Source organism: Engraulis encrasicolus, chromosome 15 (assembly GCF_034702125.1).
Source record: "Engraulis encrasicolus isolate BLACKSEA-1 chromosome 15, IST_EnEncr_1.0, whole genome shotgun sequence".
Lineage (NCBI taxonomy): Eukaryota > Metazoa > Chordata > Actinopteri > Clupeiformes > Engraulidae > Engraulis > Engraulis encrasicolus.
This window is the reverse complement of record NC_085871.1, coordinates 10,259,300-10,277,194: the sequence shown is the minus strand read 5'-3', so window position 1 is coordinate 10,277,194 and position 17,895 is coordinate 10,259,300. Positions and strand designations below refer to the sequence as shown.

The 17,895-nt window shown below is 41.4% G+C and overlaps 3 gene segments (V, D, J or C); 1 reads left to right on the top strand and 2 right to left on the bottom strand.

Moving 5' to 3' along the window:
- Positions 1-4,551: 4,551 nt before the first annotated feature.
- LOC134463762 (immunoglobulin kappa constant-like) lies at positions 4,552-16,604 on the bottom strand. The segment is given in 2 exon segments: positions 4,552-5,035; positions 16,573-16,604. A coding segment is annotated over 1 exon segment (237 nt).
- Positions 9,630-12,194, bottom strand: LOC134464814 (Ig lambda chain C region-like). The segment is given in 3 exon segments: positions 9,630-10,006; positions 11,354-11,438; positions 12,183-12,194. Coding segments are annotated over 3 exon segments (399 nt in total).
- On the top strand, positions 12,196-12,669 carry LOC134463760 (Ig kappa chain V region K16-167-like). The segment is given in 2 exon segments: positions 12,196-12,255; positions 12,350-12,669. Coding segments are annotated over 2 exon segments (369 nt in total).
- Positions 16,605-17,895: the final 1,291 nt, after the last annotated feature.

Sequence of the window (17,895 nt, the reverse complement as noted above, 5' to 3'; positions counted from 1 at the left end):
TGCGTGTCTGTGTGTCTGTGTGTGTTTATTCAAGACATTTATGATACAGCATTTCTAACCAATGCATATAGGCCCTACTGTAGTATTACCAATGGTGCATCATAACACATTCGAGTATTTAAAAGCAGTAATGCATGTATATATTAATAACATTTCATTAATAATAATCAATAATATTAATATTTCTATTGAAATACTCAAACACACAGGGATGAATATTCCAGCCACATTTGCAGTAGTTCACATATCCCAGAATGATGTGTTCCTGTAACAGACATGGGCTTGACTCTGCACTGGTGGGCCTGAGTTTGTCCTCTGTACTTCCAATTGGCTTCGCTGGGTATTGGATTACATTAATGTTGAAATGATAACTTGTAATGGTATTGGGCTTTGTGTCCCATTATATTTCACATTTCACATGTGTGTTTTCCGGGGCGCTCCCTCGCGTGCGACCCAGCAGCCTGTGTCTCTGTCTGAATCTGAATCTGACATTCTCCAGCACTGCTGCACCTCACATGGTCCATTGCATGTCATGTTACATAAGACACTTCCCATAAGACCCTCAAGACACTGGGTCCCCTTCCATAAGCAGCTTCCATCCCCTAACAGTTTCTCAGTGTACACACTGTAGGCCCACATTCATCACCATGCAATGGCCTTTCAAACATCTTTAGTTTTCAACATCTTGATACAGCAGATATAATATCCCAATAGTATTGCAAAGTAGTAGAGGTGTCTGAGTCTTTAGATTTGGGAGTAAAAGTTTGTTCAATTTTCTATTAAAAATATGTTGATAATCAAATAAAGCCCACTTTGCATTCATCCATAACACTGTAATTGCTGCTGTAGTACCAGCAGTCAGAGTTATTGTCAACTACATTACGTGTAATCAGTAATAATTAATCAGCCAGCATATTGGATGCTGCTCTATGGAAATATTGGTAACACTTTACTTAAAGCCAACATTATAAGCACATTTATAACAAATTATAATGCACATTATAATTACTTACAACGTATTATGACTACACTCATAATGTTTCATGATGCTTTATATTAACAGTTATGAATAACTATGAATCTAGCTTATAATGCTTTATAAATCCAAGGGTGTCATGAGTGCTCATGACTGGCTATAAACTACAGGCTGTCTGATGGGGCTTATAGTACATTATGAGCACCTATACCCCTCTATGCACAGACCTGGATGATAAACTGTCATAAGGGCTCATACGATGCTATAATGTTTCATGTGAGATCATAAGTCGTCAATGTGTGCTCTAAGTAAAGTGAAGTTCATATGGATGCATATATAATGCACTGTATAATGCACATCTATAATGCATCATAATGTACTGTAAGCCCCATCAGGCAGCCTGTAGTTTATATCCAGTCATGAGTACTCATAATACCCTTGGATTTATAAAGTATTATAAGCTAGATACAAGGATACAAGGATACAAGGATACAAGGATATTTATTTGTCATGTACATAGAGACACTTTCGTGTCACTTGTAATGAAATGCGTGGCCGTTCCAAAAACAAGTGTGCAGAAGAAGGTTGAAGAAGAAATAATATAAAAATAAAATAAAAAATAAAAATAAAAGGTGTGTGTGTGTGTGTGTGTGTGTGTGTGTGTGTGTGTGTGTGTGTGTGTGTGTGTGTGTGTGTGTGTGTGTGTGTGTGTGTGTGTGTGTGTGTGTGTGTGTGTGTGTGTGTGTGTGTGTGCGTGTGTGTGTTCAATCAAAGTAATTAGGAGGAATTCAGTAAGCAAATGGCATGAGGAAAAAAGCTCTTTCTCAGTCTCTCAGTTCTAGCTCTGTGACAGCACAGTCGCCTTCCAGATCTCAGTTTTTTAAATAGTCCATATCCTGGGTGTGACTGGTCTTTGAGAATGTTATGGGCCCTAGATAGCACTCTCTTTGTGTATAAGTCTTTCACGGCAGGGAGAGGTTGACGAATACAGCGCTCAGCAGAGCGCACTATCCTTTGTAGTTCTTTCTGTTCACGCACTGTGGCGATTCATGGTTATTCATTACTGTTAACATAAAGCATCATGAAACATCATCGGTGTAGTCGTAATGTGTTGTAAGTAATTATAATGTGCATTATAATTTGTTATAAATGCGCTCATAATGCGCTATAGATATGGGCTTCATAGAAAGTGTTACCGAAACTATTTGCATGTAGATGCTGATTTGCATGAGTGGATAACGGCTCTCGTTGGTGACATTTATGTCCTCGTGTGTTCTGATAAGAAGCTCTACAGTTACTGTGTTTGTCATCATTGAGGAGAAATCATCACACAACATGACTCCCATCTTCACGGTCTTCTGGATTTTTATATCCTCCTTCACTGGTAAAACATTAATTTAATTTAATTTTATTCAGCTAGAAATGAGGAATGTTTCTGCATGATAGAAGTTGATGATGTTTCTGTCTTCTCTACAGAGTCATATGGACAGGTCACTGTGACTCAGACTCCTGCAGTGAAAGCTGTTCAACAGGGAGGATCAGTCACTCTGAGCTGTAGAACCAGCAGTGATGTTAATGATGCAGGGAAGTCAAGTCCAGATTTATCCTGGTACCAACAGAAGCCTGGAGCAGCTCCTAAACTCCTGATCTATTATGTAAAAACACTCCAGTCTGGGACTCCATCCAGATTCAGTGGCAGTGGAGATTACAGTGACTTCAATCTGACCATCAGTGATGTCCAGGCTGAGGATGCAGGAGTTTACTACTGTCAGAGTATACATGAAATCAACAGTAAATATGTGTTCACACAGTGATAAAGCGCCGTACAAAAACCTCCCTCAGTCAGGCTCCACATGACTGCACTGCTGCTGCTGGAGCTCACTGCAGGTGCTGTGGGATATGTTTGTGTGTGTGTGTGCACGCGTGCGTGCGTGCGTGCGTGCGTGCGTGCGTGCGTGCGTGTGTGTGTGTGTGTGTGTGTGTGTGTGTGTGCTGTGAAATGTGGACTAGTTAACTCTAACTGTGTATACAAAGTGGAAGATGTCTAAGAAAATAATTATATCACAGCAAAAGATATAAAGTCTTTGGTCAGTATTAGCTACCACCATATCCCTCCTGTCCGGTCCCTCCAAAAGCAAATTAAGACTTTTTAGGGGACAGTATACACTCATAGGATATTGTACACACACACTAGGATTGATCACATGAAGCGAGCGTACCTCAGAGGATGTGTTCAATGCCTTAAGGCCTGCCACTGCAAGAATAAGGTCAGACCTAGATCTCTTACCAGAAATGTAAGCCAACACTTCCAAGGTGCTAATGTGTGAACATTTGATTCTGATATTAGACACCCAGCATGACACATGGTGTCTGGTACAGTCTGGTCCATCCTGCATGACACATGGTGTGCGTCTTAATATGCGACCTTGCCTCCTCCACTTGCGCTCGTCTCCTCGTCCCGCCTCCTGTCCCCTCCTCCGTGGAGAAAACGATAAAGTTTCCCAGCTGTCAGCCTAGCCACAACAACTTTTGAGGGACTGTTTTTCTTTCACCATCCCAATTGCAAATGAGAAAAAGACTCTACAATTGAGCTTTTGCAAGATATTGAAATATAATGCTGTTGTCAGTGATGTCATCATGACAAGAAGCAAGTGGAGGAGGCAAGGTCGCATATTAAGATGCACACATGGTGTCTGGTACAGTCTCATCTTGACCAAGCATCTCCCCCTAGTGGAGGGTATCAGGAATAACATGCCACCTCTTGTGTGGGCCCTCTCTATGTACAACCATGCAGGTGCCAGGGAAGAGGGCATAATTAGCAACATGCATTATGTGGGGAAAATACAGAGTACACACATGTAACAAAGTTATGGGGAAAAAATATAATATTACGAATGGTCTCCCCCAAAACACATTAAGCATTGGGAAGGGAAGTGTGTGTGTGTGTGTGTGTGTGTGTGTGTGTGTGTGTGTGTGTGTGTGTGTGTGTGTGTGTGTGTGTGTGTGTGTGTGTGTGTGTGTGTGTGTGTGTGTGTGTGTGTGTGTGTGTGTGTGTGTGTGTGTGTGTGTGTGTGTGTGTGTGTGTGTGTGTGTGTGTGTGTGTTGAGTTAAACTGTGGGAAAATGAAACAGTGTGACTGAGCACATTTGTCTCAGGGCAGTTTGTGGGTGTAACCCATGAAACAGTGCACTCTGTAGGGAAAACTAGTATTTGCATTGCCAGGCTTGAGTGGGTCTGCTAGTCTCAGAATAGAGCAGCACTACTGCCAGATGTTCAAGAGATCCCACGAGATTTCAAAAAGGTGGCCTTAGTATGAAACATTTTTAGAGAATGTGAGATAACTTGTGTCTTGGATGGAATCATGGAAGCAAGCATGCATAAGTATCATAATGACACATCTTACATTGTCTAAATGCGTTGTCTTAATGTCATATAAGTGAATGAAAAAATGTCTGCTACTTCTTGGTACTTCTTTCGACCAAAGATGAAAGAAATGTGAAAATATTTCACCATTTTCAAGACAAAAACAATGACAACAATAAGTGAAAAGTAAAGTTTTTTATTAAGTAATACTCAAAATGCCAGAAAATCACAAAGCATTACGCTCTTCAGAATCTCAAATGATATGAAAGAATAACACAGAGATGAATAAAAAATCAGTCAGCGCTGCACACACATAGAGGGAGGAAAGGAGGAAGAGTCCCTATCATACACACGCTAAATCAGTAAAAATGACATAATGGCATTAAAACAGAGCCTAGGAGCAGTCTGATTTCTTCAGGATCTTGGTGACAGTCTGGGAGCCCCGTGTTGCCTGGCAGGTCACTGGGACGTCCTGGGTCCACTCCTGGAGAGGGAGGGTCAGGGTGCTGCTCCAGCTGTACAGGCCGTCCTTCTGTGGGGCCCAGAGACTGGTCTCCCCGCTCCTGCTGCTCCCCGCTACAGACCAGCTCAGGCTCCAGTCGGACGGGAAGCCTCCGTTAGCCAGGCACATGAGCGTGGCCGAACTCCCGCTGGTGTCCAGGGGGGGCAGCACTGTCACTTTGGGAGTGGTGTCACCTGGGGAAGACGAGGGATGAAACGAGAAAAACGAGGGTCAGATGAAACATCAAAACCAGTCAGAGGCACGAGAGTAATATATCAGATCACTGTAATAAAACACATCACTGTAGCGTTGATTATTGGTTACTTTTTAATCTGGGAATAATATTTAGTAATATATACGTATGTAAAATATTTCAGAAGGCACAGAGTTTTAGGTTGCAGGTTTCAGGCTTTAGCCTTGATTTCAGATTTTAGATTTTTTTTAAACCTTGCTTTTTTCAGTGTGCGCGTTATATACCTAGAATAACTTTATAAAGACACAGCAGAATCTGCATGAATTAACGCAAACTACAGCCAACACAATAAGACAAGATGCAAACATTTTGCCACCCCATGTGAAGAGTACCCCACTATCCCTGTAAAGTGCTCATAGTCATGTACTCACAAGTGCAAAGTAATTTCACCAATAATAGGCCTACATAGACGTAAATTCATGAATAGACTCACATATTCCAAACAATAAAAAATAATTACAGCCAAATGTGCACCACAATAAATACAATTTGCTCCCATGTAATCCTACAGTAAAATACTCTCACATTTCAGGAACCTAAGAAAAGACACAATTTCACTAACTCCAACTGTTACATGCAAACCACTTAAAAGAACAAACACATCTGAAAAACACAACAAACCCAAGTCCAATTTTTGATCAACACAACAGACCCTTAACTAGGCTAGGTACAAAAAATACAATTCACAGACATAATTTTGTCACTGTAAAAAGCACACATGATTACAACTTGAAACAAACAAACCTGAAATTCAATCGTGTTTAAAATGATTAAAAGGGTTTACTTACTTCCCACGTCAAGTCTGCTGCCTCCTCCAAACGTGTACCACAGTGATACAGACTCATAGAGGCGCCGTACAAAAACCTCTTCACGCTACACTGGGCCTGAATGTGAGACTGCCGTTACAGGGAGGGGAACATACAGTAGGCTAGCTTACCAACTCATCTCAAGTTTTGGGATGTTCATGGATGATTTTAGGGTTGACATCCTCATCATTTCCCATTGAAAGGAAATCATTGTTTGACTTCTAATGAATATCCCATGTCTCACTGACACTCAAATATCAAAATGTGAGGCCAGGTCTCTATAATGTTCAGTTTTGACATTTCTTATTACATTTTGACTGGCTATGCTGCAATGAAGTATTTAACACACTGGTCTAGTTTATGTGAGTTTAATGAGTCCAATGTTAGTAGGTCTACAGGTCTATGATTAACCCTACTATGCATATAAAAGCATGACATTTTTTCGGACTAAATTCAATAAGTAGGCCTGCCCTACATGGACGATAACGCACACTGTAAACTGTCAGTGGATTTGGCAATGTATCCTCTGTCTTGAAACCTACTGACACACCAGGATGTTCAACAGTTTGGAGTTTCCTCCTAAACCATCCAGCACCAAACTCACCATGCCCTGTGATAAACATCTACTGATCAGCGGTTCGAAGGGTTGGTCCAGTTCAGTTGTAGAGGGCCCATTATATTTCACATTCTCCAGCACTGCTGCACCTCACATGGTCCATTGCATGTCATGTTACATAAGACACTTCCCATAAGACCCTCAAGACACTGGGTCCCCTTCCATAAGCAGCTTCCATCCCCTTACACTCTCTCAGAGTACACACTGTAGGCCCACATCCATCTCCATGCCATGACCATTCAAACATATTTGATCGACATCTTGATACAGTAGATATAATCTCCCCATAGTATTGCAAAGTAGTAGAGGTGTCTGAGTCTTCAGATTTGGGAGTACGTTTGTTCAATTTTCTATTACGTGTACGTAAAATATGTTTTAAATCAAATAAAGCCTAAACTTTGCATTCATCCATAACACTGCCATTGCTGCTTTAATACCAGCAGTCAAAGTTATTGTCAACTACATTATCAGTAATAATTAATCAGGCAGAATTATGCATGCAGCTCTGGTGAAGTATTTGCATGTAGATGCTGATTTGCATGAGTGGATAAAGTTGGTGACATTTAGGTCCTTGTGTTTTCTTATAAGAAGCTCTACAGTGACTGTGTTTGTCATCATTGAGGAGAAATAATCACACAACATGACTCCAATCTTCATGATCTTCTGGATATTTATATCCTCTTTTACAGGTAAAACATTACTTATTTTACAGTATAATCATCTTAAATTAGGCATGATTCTGTTTGGACATGACAGATATTGATGTTTTTGTCTTCTCTACAGAGTCATATGGACAGGTCACTGTGACTCAGACTCCTGCAGTGAAAGCTGTTCAACAGGGAGGATCAGTCACTCTGAACTGTAAAACCAGCAGTGATGTGTATGATGCAGGATCAGGTCGATCTGCCCCTTGTCTTGCCTGGTACCAACAGAAACCTGGAGCAGCTCCTAAACTCCTCATCTATTACGCCAAAAGACTTCAGTCTGGGACTCCATCCAGATTCAGTGGCAGTGGAACTCACAGTGACTTCACTCTGACCATCAGTGATGTCCAGGCTGAGGATGCAGGAGTTTACTACTGTCAGAGTTTGCACTCTCAACAGTAAAGATGTGTTCACACAGTGATAAAGCGCCGTACAAAAACCTCCCTCAGTCAGGCTCCACATGACTGCACTGCTGCTGCTGGAGCTCACTGCAGGTGCTGTGGAGAGTCTTGTTTTGAGGACTGCAAGACAGGATGTGTTACGAGCTTGTTCATGTTCACTTCAATATGAAAATACAGTATATGGGGCAGGACTTGTTCAAAGGTATAAACTAGAAATACACTCACAGAATGCAGAGCTTGGCCAAGGAAGCTGTTTGATAGTATATTTGACTATGTTACACCCTTTTTGTGGAGTTAGAAACTGGAATGTCAAAATTCGCCCTATCCCGCAATGGTGAAGAATCTTTTAAAAAGTCCTGGTTCCGGTTCGTGATCCGGATCACCACCAAAATTTCATCACTTGTTCCTTTGGCCATTTCCAACAACTCCACAGAGTGTCATCCAAATTCGTTCATATGTTTTTGAGTTATCCTGCTGACAGACAAACAAACAAACAGACAAACAAACAGACAAACAAACAAACAGACAGACAATGCTAGGTGACCAAAAACATCCTTGGCGGAGGTAATATTTGTAATGTCATGTTGCAGCTTCAAATGTGGTATGGTATGTGTAGGTAGCTCACTTCATCTTCAGCTCCCAGTGTGACCAAAGCAGCAGAAGTCATTATAGGTTAACAGAGAATATGCTGGCTGTGAAGCTACATGAGAACAGAAAGAAGAATGCAAATCATGGTTCAGTAATATTCAACACATATGCTAATGTCCAATGTTTTTTGTTGATGTTTAAGCAAAATCAGAGTCTGGGTAAATCAAATTCCAAATGCTGTGACAGCAAAAGAACACGACCTTCTTGACCCCCCTCGACACTCTCCCAACCCCCTACAGTTTGATGCAAGTTTATCTATTTGCTCTTTTTGTTGTTTGTTAGTGTATTTGATTTCCCACACAATCCCAATAGTATAGCAGCATAAGGGAGCTGCAGGGGCTTCAGCACCATGGACAGCAGCATGAGCAGTGCTGTGAAATGTGGACTAGTTAACTTTGCACAAAGTGGAAGATGTCACACAGCAAAAGATATGAAATCTTTGAACGGTATTAGCTGTAGCATTACCTTTAAAAAAAGACATTTGTAGCAGCAAATTAAGACTTTTTAGGGACAGCATAAACTAACTGGATAATGTACACAGTACACACACACACACACACACACACTCTGTGCATGTGTGTGTGTGCATGCTTGCATGTGTGTGAGGTACTCTATGGGAAAGTGAAAGAGTGACTAAGCACAGATGTCTCAGTTTTTGAACCCAGGAAACAGTGCACTCTGTGGGAGAAACTAGTATTTGCATTGCCAGGCTTGAGTGGGTCTGCTAGTCCCAGAATAGAGCAGCACTACTGCCAGATGTTCAAGAGTTCCCACGAGATTTCAAAAAGGCGGCATTAGTATAGTTAAACCATGTTCTCATTTTTAAGATTATGAGGTCTTGATAAAACACCAAGCCCTTGATACTCTTTCTTTTTAACCAAAGTTGTGTATTTTCATTGCTGAGTGAGTGAGTGTCAGTGGCATAAAAGGACACCACGCAGATTTTAAACTTTTATACTTTTTAAAAACGTTTTTATTTTTATTTTTTGGGGCTCTTCAAGCAGGGAAGCTTTCCATTGCTCATGAAGTCTTGAATTCATGTGCACATGACAATAACTACACTATATCCTTGTATCCTTGTGCCTTTTCCCTAAAAAAGTTTTACAATATGTAATATGACTTAACCAGAAATAAAACCACCAGCATATTGTATAACTTATGGCAAGCCCAGATCCTAATATGAAAGGATTTCACCATTTCAAAGACAAAAGCAACAAATCTAAAAATCTGATTAAAATGATTTATTTGTAGAAATGGTCAAAATGCAAGGAAACCTCGAAGTAAAAAGTACTTCAGATTCTCAAATGATATGACAGAATAACAAAAAAAATATTATTTTTAAATGTCACTCAGAGCTGCACACACATAGAGGGAGGAAGAGTCCCTATCAGACACTCTAAATCAGACTAATGGCATAATGACATTAAAGCAGAGCCTAGGAGCAGTCTGATTTCTTCAGGATCTTGGTGACAGTCTGGGAGCCCCGTGTTGCCTGGCAGGTCACTGGGACGTCCTGGGTCCACTCCTGGAGAGGGAGGGTCAGGGTGCTGCTCCAGCTGTACAGGCCGTCCTTCTGTGGGCCCCAGAGACTGGTCTCCCCGCTCCTGCTGCTCCCCGCTACAGACCAGCTCAGACTCCAGTCGGACGGGAAGCCTCCGTTAGCCAGGCACATGAGCGTGGCCGAACTCCCGCTGGTGTCCAGGGGGGGCAGCACTGTCAGCTTGGGAGTGGTGTCACCTGGAGAATGAAGATGAGACCAAACTGAGATAAACAAGGTGACGAGATGAAACACAAGGTGTCACCTGGGGAATCATGAAAAAATGAGAGAAATGAGATGATGAAATCAAACTAGTGATCGTGGTGCAAGGGGGTAATTCTTCCTCCAATATAACAGATAACCGCAGTGCACAGACTGCACACTGCTTACTTTTTCATACAGGAAAGCATATTTAGTAGGCTATATCTATGTAGATTGCATGTATTTGACAGAACACAATGAAGTTTAGCTCAAAAGGTGAAACTAAGAACTTTTTTTGATCAAGGCACTACATGAAGTTTATTTATAATGACAAAAAACTAAAATAAAATTGCCCTTGTGTCTGTGGGAAATGTCATATGTCACATGTGTAAAGACATGTTAAAATATTTTAATTCTTAATATTTAAGTCCATGGAGTGCATTGATAAAGAAAAGGTCCCCTTTCACCTTTTTCAATGCAACAAAAACTTTCTTTTCTATTTGTTATTTGTTTTGCTATTTGTTTATTTATCCCAAGGGACTTAGCGCAATACTGACTTGTAACCAGAGTTTTTGTTAGTTTTGCTCCTGCTGTTACAGAAATGCCAAATTTTCTCTATCTGTATGAATGCTTAATACAATGCACTGCATCCTTAAATACTTACAAGAAGAAAGCAAGCAACAGTACATAAATTGGCCATGAACTATAGACAATACCAAAACATCTAATCATATTGCAATGGCTATGTATTTCAAATTAATTCATGATGCATAAATGTCATACCACAATGTTGAAAAATGTCCTTCTACTCCAGGTTTTACTACACCCCATGTTAAGAGTATACTGTATCTCTATCCTCATAAAGTAATCATAGTGCTGTACTCACAAGTGTGATGTAATGTATCCATAATATAGATGTACCCATATAAATAATGAAAAGTCCCCGACCCTCTCACAGCAAGCTATAGTGTTTCCGTCGCTTCTCACATCTGAATGTGTACCACAGTGCAACAAACACTACAGCAATTGCCCCCCATACCAAAACCCATTGCAGTGTAGGCAACAGGGAATTGCCCTAACATTTAAAAAAACACATAAAAGGGATTCCACTAACTCAGGTCACTGCATATCTTTTAAAAGTACATACAAATCTGAGAAACACAACAAACTTTAGTCCAGTTTTTGATCATTATAAAACAGACCCTTAAATGCATGTAGCCCATAAAAATAGCTTTTTCAAAGCAATTTAATTTCATAATTTTGTCACAGCATAAAGCACATACTATTAGAACTTGAAGTTGAAACCAAACATTGAATGGTTGAAATACTTAAAAAGAGTTACTTACTTCCCACGTCAAGTCTGCTGCCACCTCCAAATGTGTACCACAGTGATACAGACTCATAGAGGCGCCGTACAAAAACCTCTTCATGCTACACTGGGCCTGACTGTGAGACTGTGCTGTTACAGGGAGGAGAACATAGCTTACCAACTCATTTCAAACCGGTTGCAGGCCTCATTGTTTTACATTTCAATGAAAATTATTCTCTTTTATTTCTAATTCATTGCATGCCTCTTGACACACATATCAGTAGTTAAGATGATACTTTGTTCAATGTTAGACAGCGTGGATGGAGCATTGTTTTCTGACACCTTGACAGGAGCAACTCGCTATGTCCTGTGATGATCATTGATCTCTGGTTCACCAGGCCCTGATGTGATTAACATGATCTATTGATCTCCTTAACTGGTTCTGAGGGTTGGTCCAGTTCAGTTCTGGACTTTATAACCTCTCAGGGGTGCATTTCCCAACAGCATTGTTGCTAACTAAATTAACTACTTACTTGGTTTCAATCAATGTATTTTACCATCGGCAACCTAAGTTGCTAAGTGGTTAGCAACAACGCTTTTGAGAAACGAGTCCAGTTCTGCTGTTAATGGTGTCAGTGATGGCCCAAATTAACATAAACATCCATGCATATTAGTGTGCTTGCCTAGTCATCATTTCCTGTAATGGCCACCAGGGTGTGGAGAACACATACTGTGGATGAGAAACTGTGGTGGGAAGGAATGGGTGGTATATAAGGTAGGTATATACAGTAATTTGCATTAGCAAACTGAGAAATGTGTGTTTGAGATCTTTATATGAGAGGGAGACGAGGACTGGAGCACTCAACTCTAGACGACATTATCTGAAGAAAATGACAAACAACATTAAATTCATCTGGACTCTCCTGCTCTGTATTACAGGTAATGTAATGAGCAAAGTAGACTATTTAAGCATTCAACTATACTGTATACATTGTACAAATCAGTGGTGTTCTGTGTTTTTCATTTATTTCAGTATGCAGAGGCCAGTATACTGTGACTCAGACTCCAGCAGTGAAAGCTGCTCTTGTGGGACAAACCATCACACTCAACTGCAGGACCAGCAGCCTCATCTGGAGTGACCGCTTTTCCTGGTACCTCCAGAAACCTGGAGAAGCTCCTAAACTGTTAATGTATTATATAAGCACCCGCTCTGGATCAACTCCCAGTCGCTTTGTTGGTGGAGGATCCAGTGGTGGCAGTGACTTCACTCTGACCATCAGTGATGTCCAGGCTGAGGATGCAGGAGTTTACTACTGTCAGAGTCTCCATAGTGGCCCAGTGTTCACACAGTGATAAAGCGCCGTACAAAAACCTCCCTCAGTCAGGCTCCACATGACTGCACTGCTGCTACATGAGCTCAACGCAGGTGCTGAGGGTTGTGTGTGTGTGTGTGTGTGTGTGTGTGTGTGTGTGTGTGTGTGTGTGTGTGTGTGCGTGCGTGCGTGCATGCGTGCGTGCATGCGTGTGTGTGTGTGTGTGTATGTGCGTGCGTGCGTGTGTGTCTGTGGGTTCACATGTGTTTAAAAGCAGCATATAGCCCAGCATATGACATGGTGCAGTAATAACCTGTTAGAATATATTCAGTACACGTACCAATGTCTCATGTAGATGTGTAGACTAAATCAGACACACTATTAGGGCATGAGTGGATACATAACATTTATTCATGCATTTCATGTGATATTCGCAAAGCAGCATGAGGGAGCTGCAGGGGCTTCAGCACCATGGACAGCAGCAGCAGAGGAGAGAGAGAGAGGGCAGGTGGAGTAGAGTGGACACAACCAAGAGGAGCCAAAGGGGGCAGTGCTGATCCCAGGACAGCAGTGTGGAGGATGGACTCATTTGGAGCAGCAGAGAGAGGAATACATGTGGAAGCACAAACCCTAGTGTAGCTCCCCAAACATCTATTGTTATGATAACTCCCACTATGTCCATCTGACGAGAGCCAGATAACTCTTTAGCCCCAACACAGGCTGATAAGTAGTGGCCTTTAACATAACTAAATAAAATATCATCCATATCCCTCTTCTTGCAGCTGTGGTACAGAATGTCCCCCCAATTACTTTGCTACACTGACATGTTGGCTTCTCTCTGCTACATGTTCCACTGACATGTTGGCTTCTCTCTGCTACATGTTCCACTGACATGTTGGCTTCTCTCTGCTACATGTTCCACTGACATGTTGGCTTCTCTTTGCTACATGTACCGATAAAGGCAGGCAGCTTCCTATTGGCTCTCAGGGGGCAGTGGGGATACAGAGTTACTAGAGCTCCACTCTCTGGATTTGGGGAACATGAGAAAGTAGAGTGGAGATATACTGTGCCCAATTTTTAATTAATTGTCACATTATGCTGTGAAATGTTGACTAGATAACTCCATTATTGTGGAAGATGTCTTTAAAAAAAGAATTGTATCACTGCAGAAGATATGAAGTCTTGGGGCAGAATTAGCAGTAGCATTACCTTTAAAAAAAAAAGCAAATGAAGACATTTTAGGGGATAGTATATACTGTTCTAATACGATAATGCACACACACACTAGGATTGATCACATGAGGCGAACATGCCTCAGAGGAGTGTATTAATGCCTTTAGGCCTGTCACACTTGATGACGCCACTGCAAGAATAAGGTCAGGCCTAGATCTCTTACCACAAATGTAAGCCTACACGTCCAAGGAGCAACCCTGCATGACACGTGGTGCCAGGTACAGTCTGGTCCTGATCCTGTTCAAGTATCTCCCCCTAGTGGAGGATATCAGGAGTAACATGCCACCTCTTGTGGGCTCTGCTCTTGCACTAGCACTGAGATGGTAGAGGGCATAATCAGCAACATGCAATACCTGTAGAAAATACAGAGTACACACATGTAACAAAGTTATGGAAGAATACGGGAATAATCATTCCTAAAAAATATATTAAACTTTAACTAGTGAACTGGGAAGGGCTGATAATAACATTACAGTAGAGGGAGCTTTTGGATAGTGCACTGTGCTTGAGTGTGACTCCATGGGTGCCGTTGGGGGTGGGGTGGGGTGGTGTTACAGATTCTAAGGGCCCAACAGTACTGACAGGGCCCATGGAAGGATGCTGATAACATAATTTGTCATTTTGGGGGGGCAAAATTTTTATCTTTCATGGGGCCCAATTTTTTTTGCGGCGCCTCTGTGTGACTCTCTCTCTCTCTCTCTCTCTCTCTCTCTCTTTCTCTTTCTCTGTGTGCGCGTGTCTGTGTGTGTGTGCATGTGTGCATGTGCGTGAGGTACTCTATGGGAAAGTGAAAGAGTGACTAAGCACAGATGTCTCAGGGCATTTTGTGGGTGTAGGTGCAACCCAGTGCAACAGTGCACTCTGTGGGGGAAACTAGTATTTGCATGGCCATGCTTCAGTGGCTCTGCTAGTCCCAGAATAGAGCAGCACTACTGCCAGATGTTCAAGAGTTCCCACGAGATTTCAAAAAGGCAGCATTAGTATTGAGAATGATACACAACTTGTAGGATGGAAACATGTAGAAGTAGAACTTTGAAGTACGACTTTTCTCTTTTTAATGAAAAAAATGTGTTAAAGGTACACTGTGCAGGAAATGGTCAAAAAGGTACTGCAGCCATGCTGCTCATTGAAACTGGGTTGCCTATTGCCAAATTGGATCTTTTCATGAAAGTTTACTGAGTAATAAAATATTTTCTAGTATGGTCCAAGTACAGTCATTTTTGCGGCTAAAAATGGCTATTTCTGGAAATTCAAAATGGCGGACCATGGAGAAGATCCCCCTTTTCATGTATGAAAAGTGCAATTGTTCCAGTCATAATGAATACTTTAAGATGAAAATAATATGAAAAGATTTCACCATTTCAAAAACAAAAGCAACGACAAAACAAAAAATCTGATTAAAACCCTTTATTTATATAAAACTGGTAGAAATGCAAGGAAACCTCAAAGCAACAAGCACTTCAGATTCTCAAATGATACGTCAGAATAACAAAGAAATTATTTCTAAAAATGTCAGTCAGAGCTGCACACACATAGAGGGAGGAAGAGTCCCTTTGAGCCACACTATAAATCAGACGAATGGCATAATGACATTAAAGCAGAGCCTAGGAACATTCTGATTTCTTCAGGATCTTGGTGACAGTCTGGGAGCCCCGTGTTGCCTGGCAGGTCACTGGGACGTCCTGGGTCCACTCCTGGAGAGGGAGGGTCAGGGTGCTGCTCCAGCTGTACAGGCCGTCCTTCTGTGGGGCCCAGAGACTGGTCTCCCCGCTCCTGCTGCTCCCCGCTACAGACCAGCTCAGCCTCCAGTCAGACGGGAAGCATCCGTTAGCCAGGCACATGAGCGTGGCCGAACTCCCGCTGGTGTCCAGGGGGGGCAGCACTGTCAGTTTGGGAGTGGTGTCACCTGGGGAATGAAGACAAGGGGCACAAAACGAGATAACAAGGTGATGAGATGAAACACATCAAAACCAGAATCATAATGAAGCACAATAATATTTGTCAGCCAGTATAACAGATCAGTAGTGTTAATATTACATATGGCATAAATTAGCACAAACTATAGCTTATGCAATAAAACAGGATTAAACCATTATGTCCCACCATTATGCAACTCATGATGCATATGTCACAAAACAATGTGTAATGTTGAAAAGCTTTACACTGCTCCACATTTTAATACACCATGCTAAGAGTATCCCACTACCCCCATAAAGTGCTCATTGTGCTGCTTCTCACAAGTGCAATGTAAATTAACTAGTATAAATTTTATATCGTCAATGACAACTTCTCCCTACCCCCTCAAAACAATATACACTGATAAAAAGCTATAACCATTCAAAGCTATAACCATTGCCTCCAACATTCACTCTACTGCTGTGTAGTTCTAAAAATAGTATTTGCAGCTGTGCAAGAACCCATCACAGCACAACCTATAAAGTGAATCACCCTCACATTTTAATAAGCCAAGGAAATACATGATTTCACTAATTAAGGTCACTCTATGCCTTAAAAGACAGACTAATCTGAGAAACACAACAAATTTAAGTCCAGTTGTTGATCACGCTAAAACAGACACTTATAAAATGACATAAGCTCACGCAATGACATAATTTCACCACAGCATAAAAGCACTCCATTGTCACATGAACATTAAAATATTGAAACCTGAAATCTGTGTGGTAAAAAAGTAGTAAAACTATTAACTCACCTCCAACTTCAAGTCTGCTGCCGCCTCCGAAAGTCCACCACAGTGATACAGACTCATAGAGGCGCCGTACAAAAACCTCTTCATGCTACACTGGGCCTGACTGTGTGACTGTGCCGTTATAGACAGTTGAACATACAGCAGCAAATAGTAGTGTAAAAGCTTACTAAACCATTTAATATTCCGGATGCTAATGGATGATTTTAGGATTGAGGTCCTCATTTGCCATTAAAATTAATGTATTGTTTTTATTTCTAATTAAAATTCCATGCCTTCCTGACACACACTCAAATATCAAAATGTGAGACCATGGTCTCTATCATGTTCGGTTTTAGACAGCATTGTTTTTTTCTGACATTTTGACTGGCTATGCAACATTGGCAGGCTTTAACTAACTGGTCTAGTTTATAATAATGGGCCACCATCAATTGAATAATTACAGAGTTGAATGTAAGTCCTACATTAGGCCTATGCTTAATCTATGCTATCATATAAGTATGTAATGCTTTTCTGACCAAGTTCAATAGTACCGTATTACAATGTCAGTAGGCAAAACCTCCTCTGTCCTGACACCTACTGACACACCAGGATGTTTAACTGTTTGGACTTTCCTCCTAAACCATCCAGCACCAAACTCACCCTGTGAAAAACATCTACTGATCAGTGGTTCTAAGGGTTGGTCCAGTTCAGTTGTGGACTGGATAACCTCTCAGTTTTATTCTTAATGATGTCAGAGTTGGCCCAAACATAAACATCCATGCATGTTAGTGAGTGCATTCCAATATGCAACCTTGCGTCCTCCACTTGTGCTTGTGACCTCACCCCGCCTCCGTGGAGAAAACGATAAAGTTTCCCAGCTGTCAGCCAAGCCAGAACAATTTTTGGGGGACTATTCTTCATTCACCATCCAGTTTGCAAATGAGAAACAGTGTTTACAATTGAGCTTTTGCAAGAAATTGAAATGTAATGCTGTTGTCAGTGATGTCATCATGACATATTACTTCCTGGTACGAGGAGACAAGCACAAGTGGAGGAGACAAGGCCGCATATTGGAACGCACTCAGTGTGTTGGTCTAGTCATCATTTCCTCTCATGGCCACCAGGGGATGGAGAACACACACTGTGGATGAGAATCTGTGGTGGGAAGGAATGGGTGGTGAAGGTATATAATTTGCATTAGCAAACTGAGAAATGTGTGATTGAGATATTTATATGTGAGGGAGACGAGGACTGGAGCACTCAACTCTGGAGGACATTATCTGAAGAAAAAGACAAACAACATCTATTTAATCTGGGCTCTCCTGCTCTGTATTACAGGTAATGTAA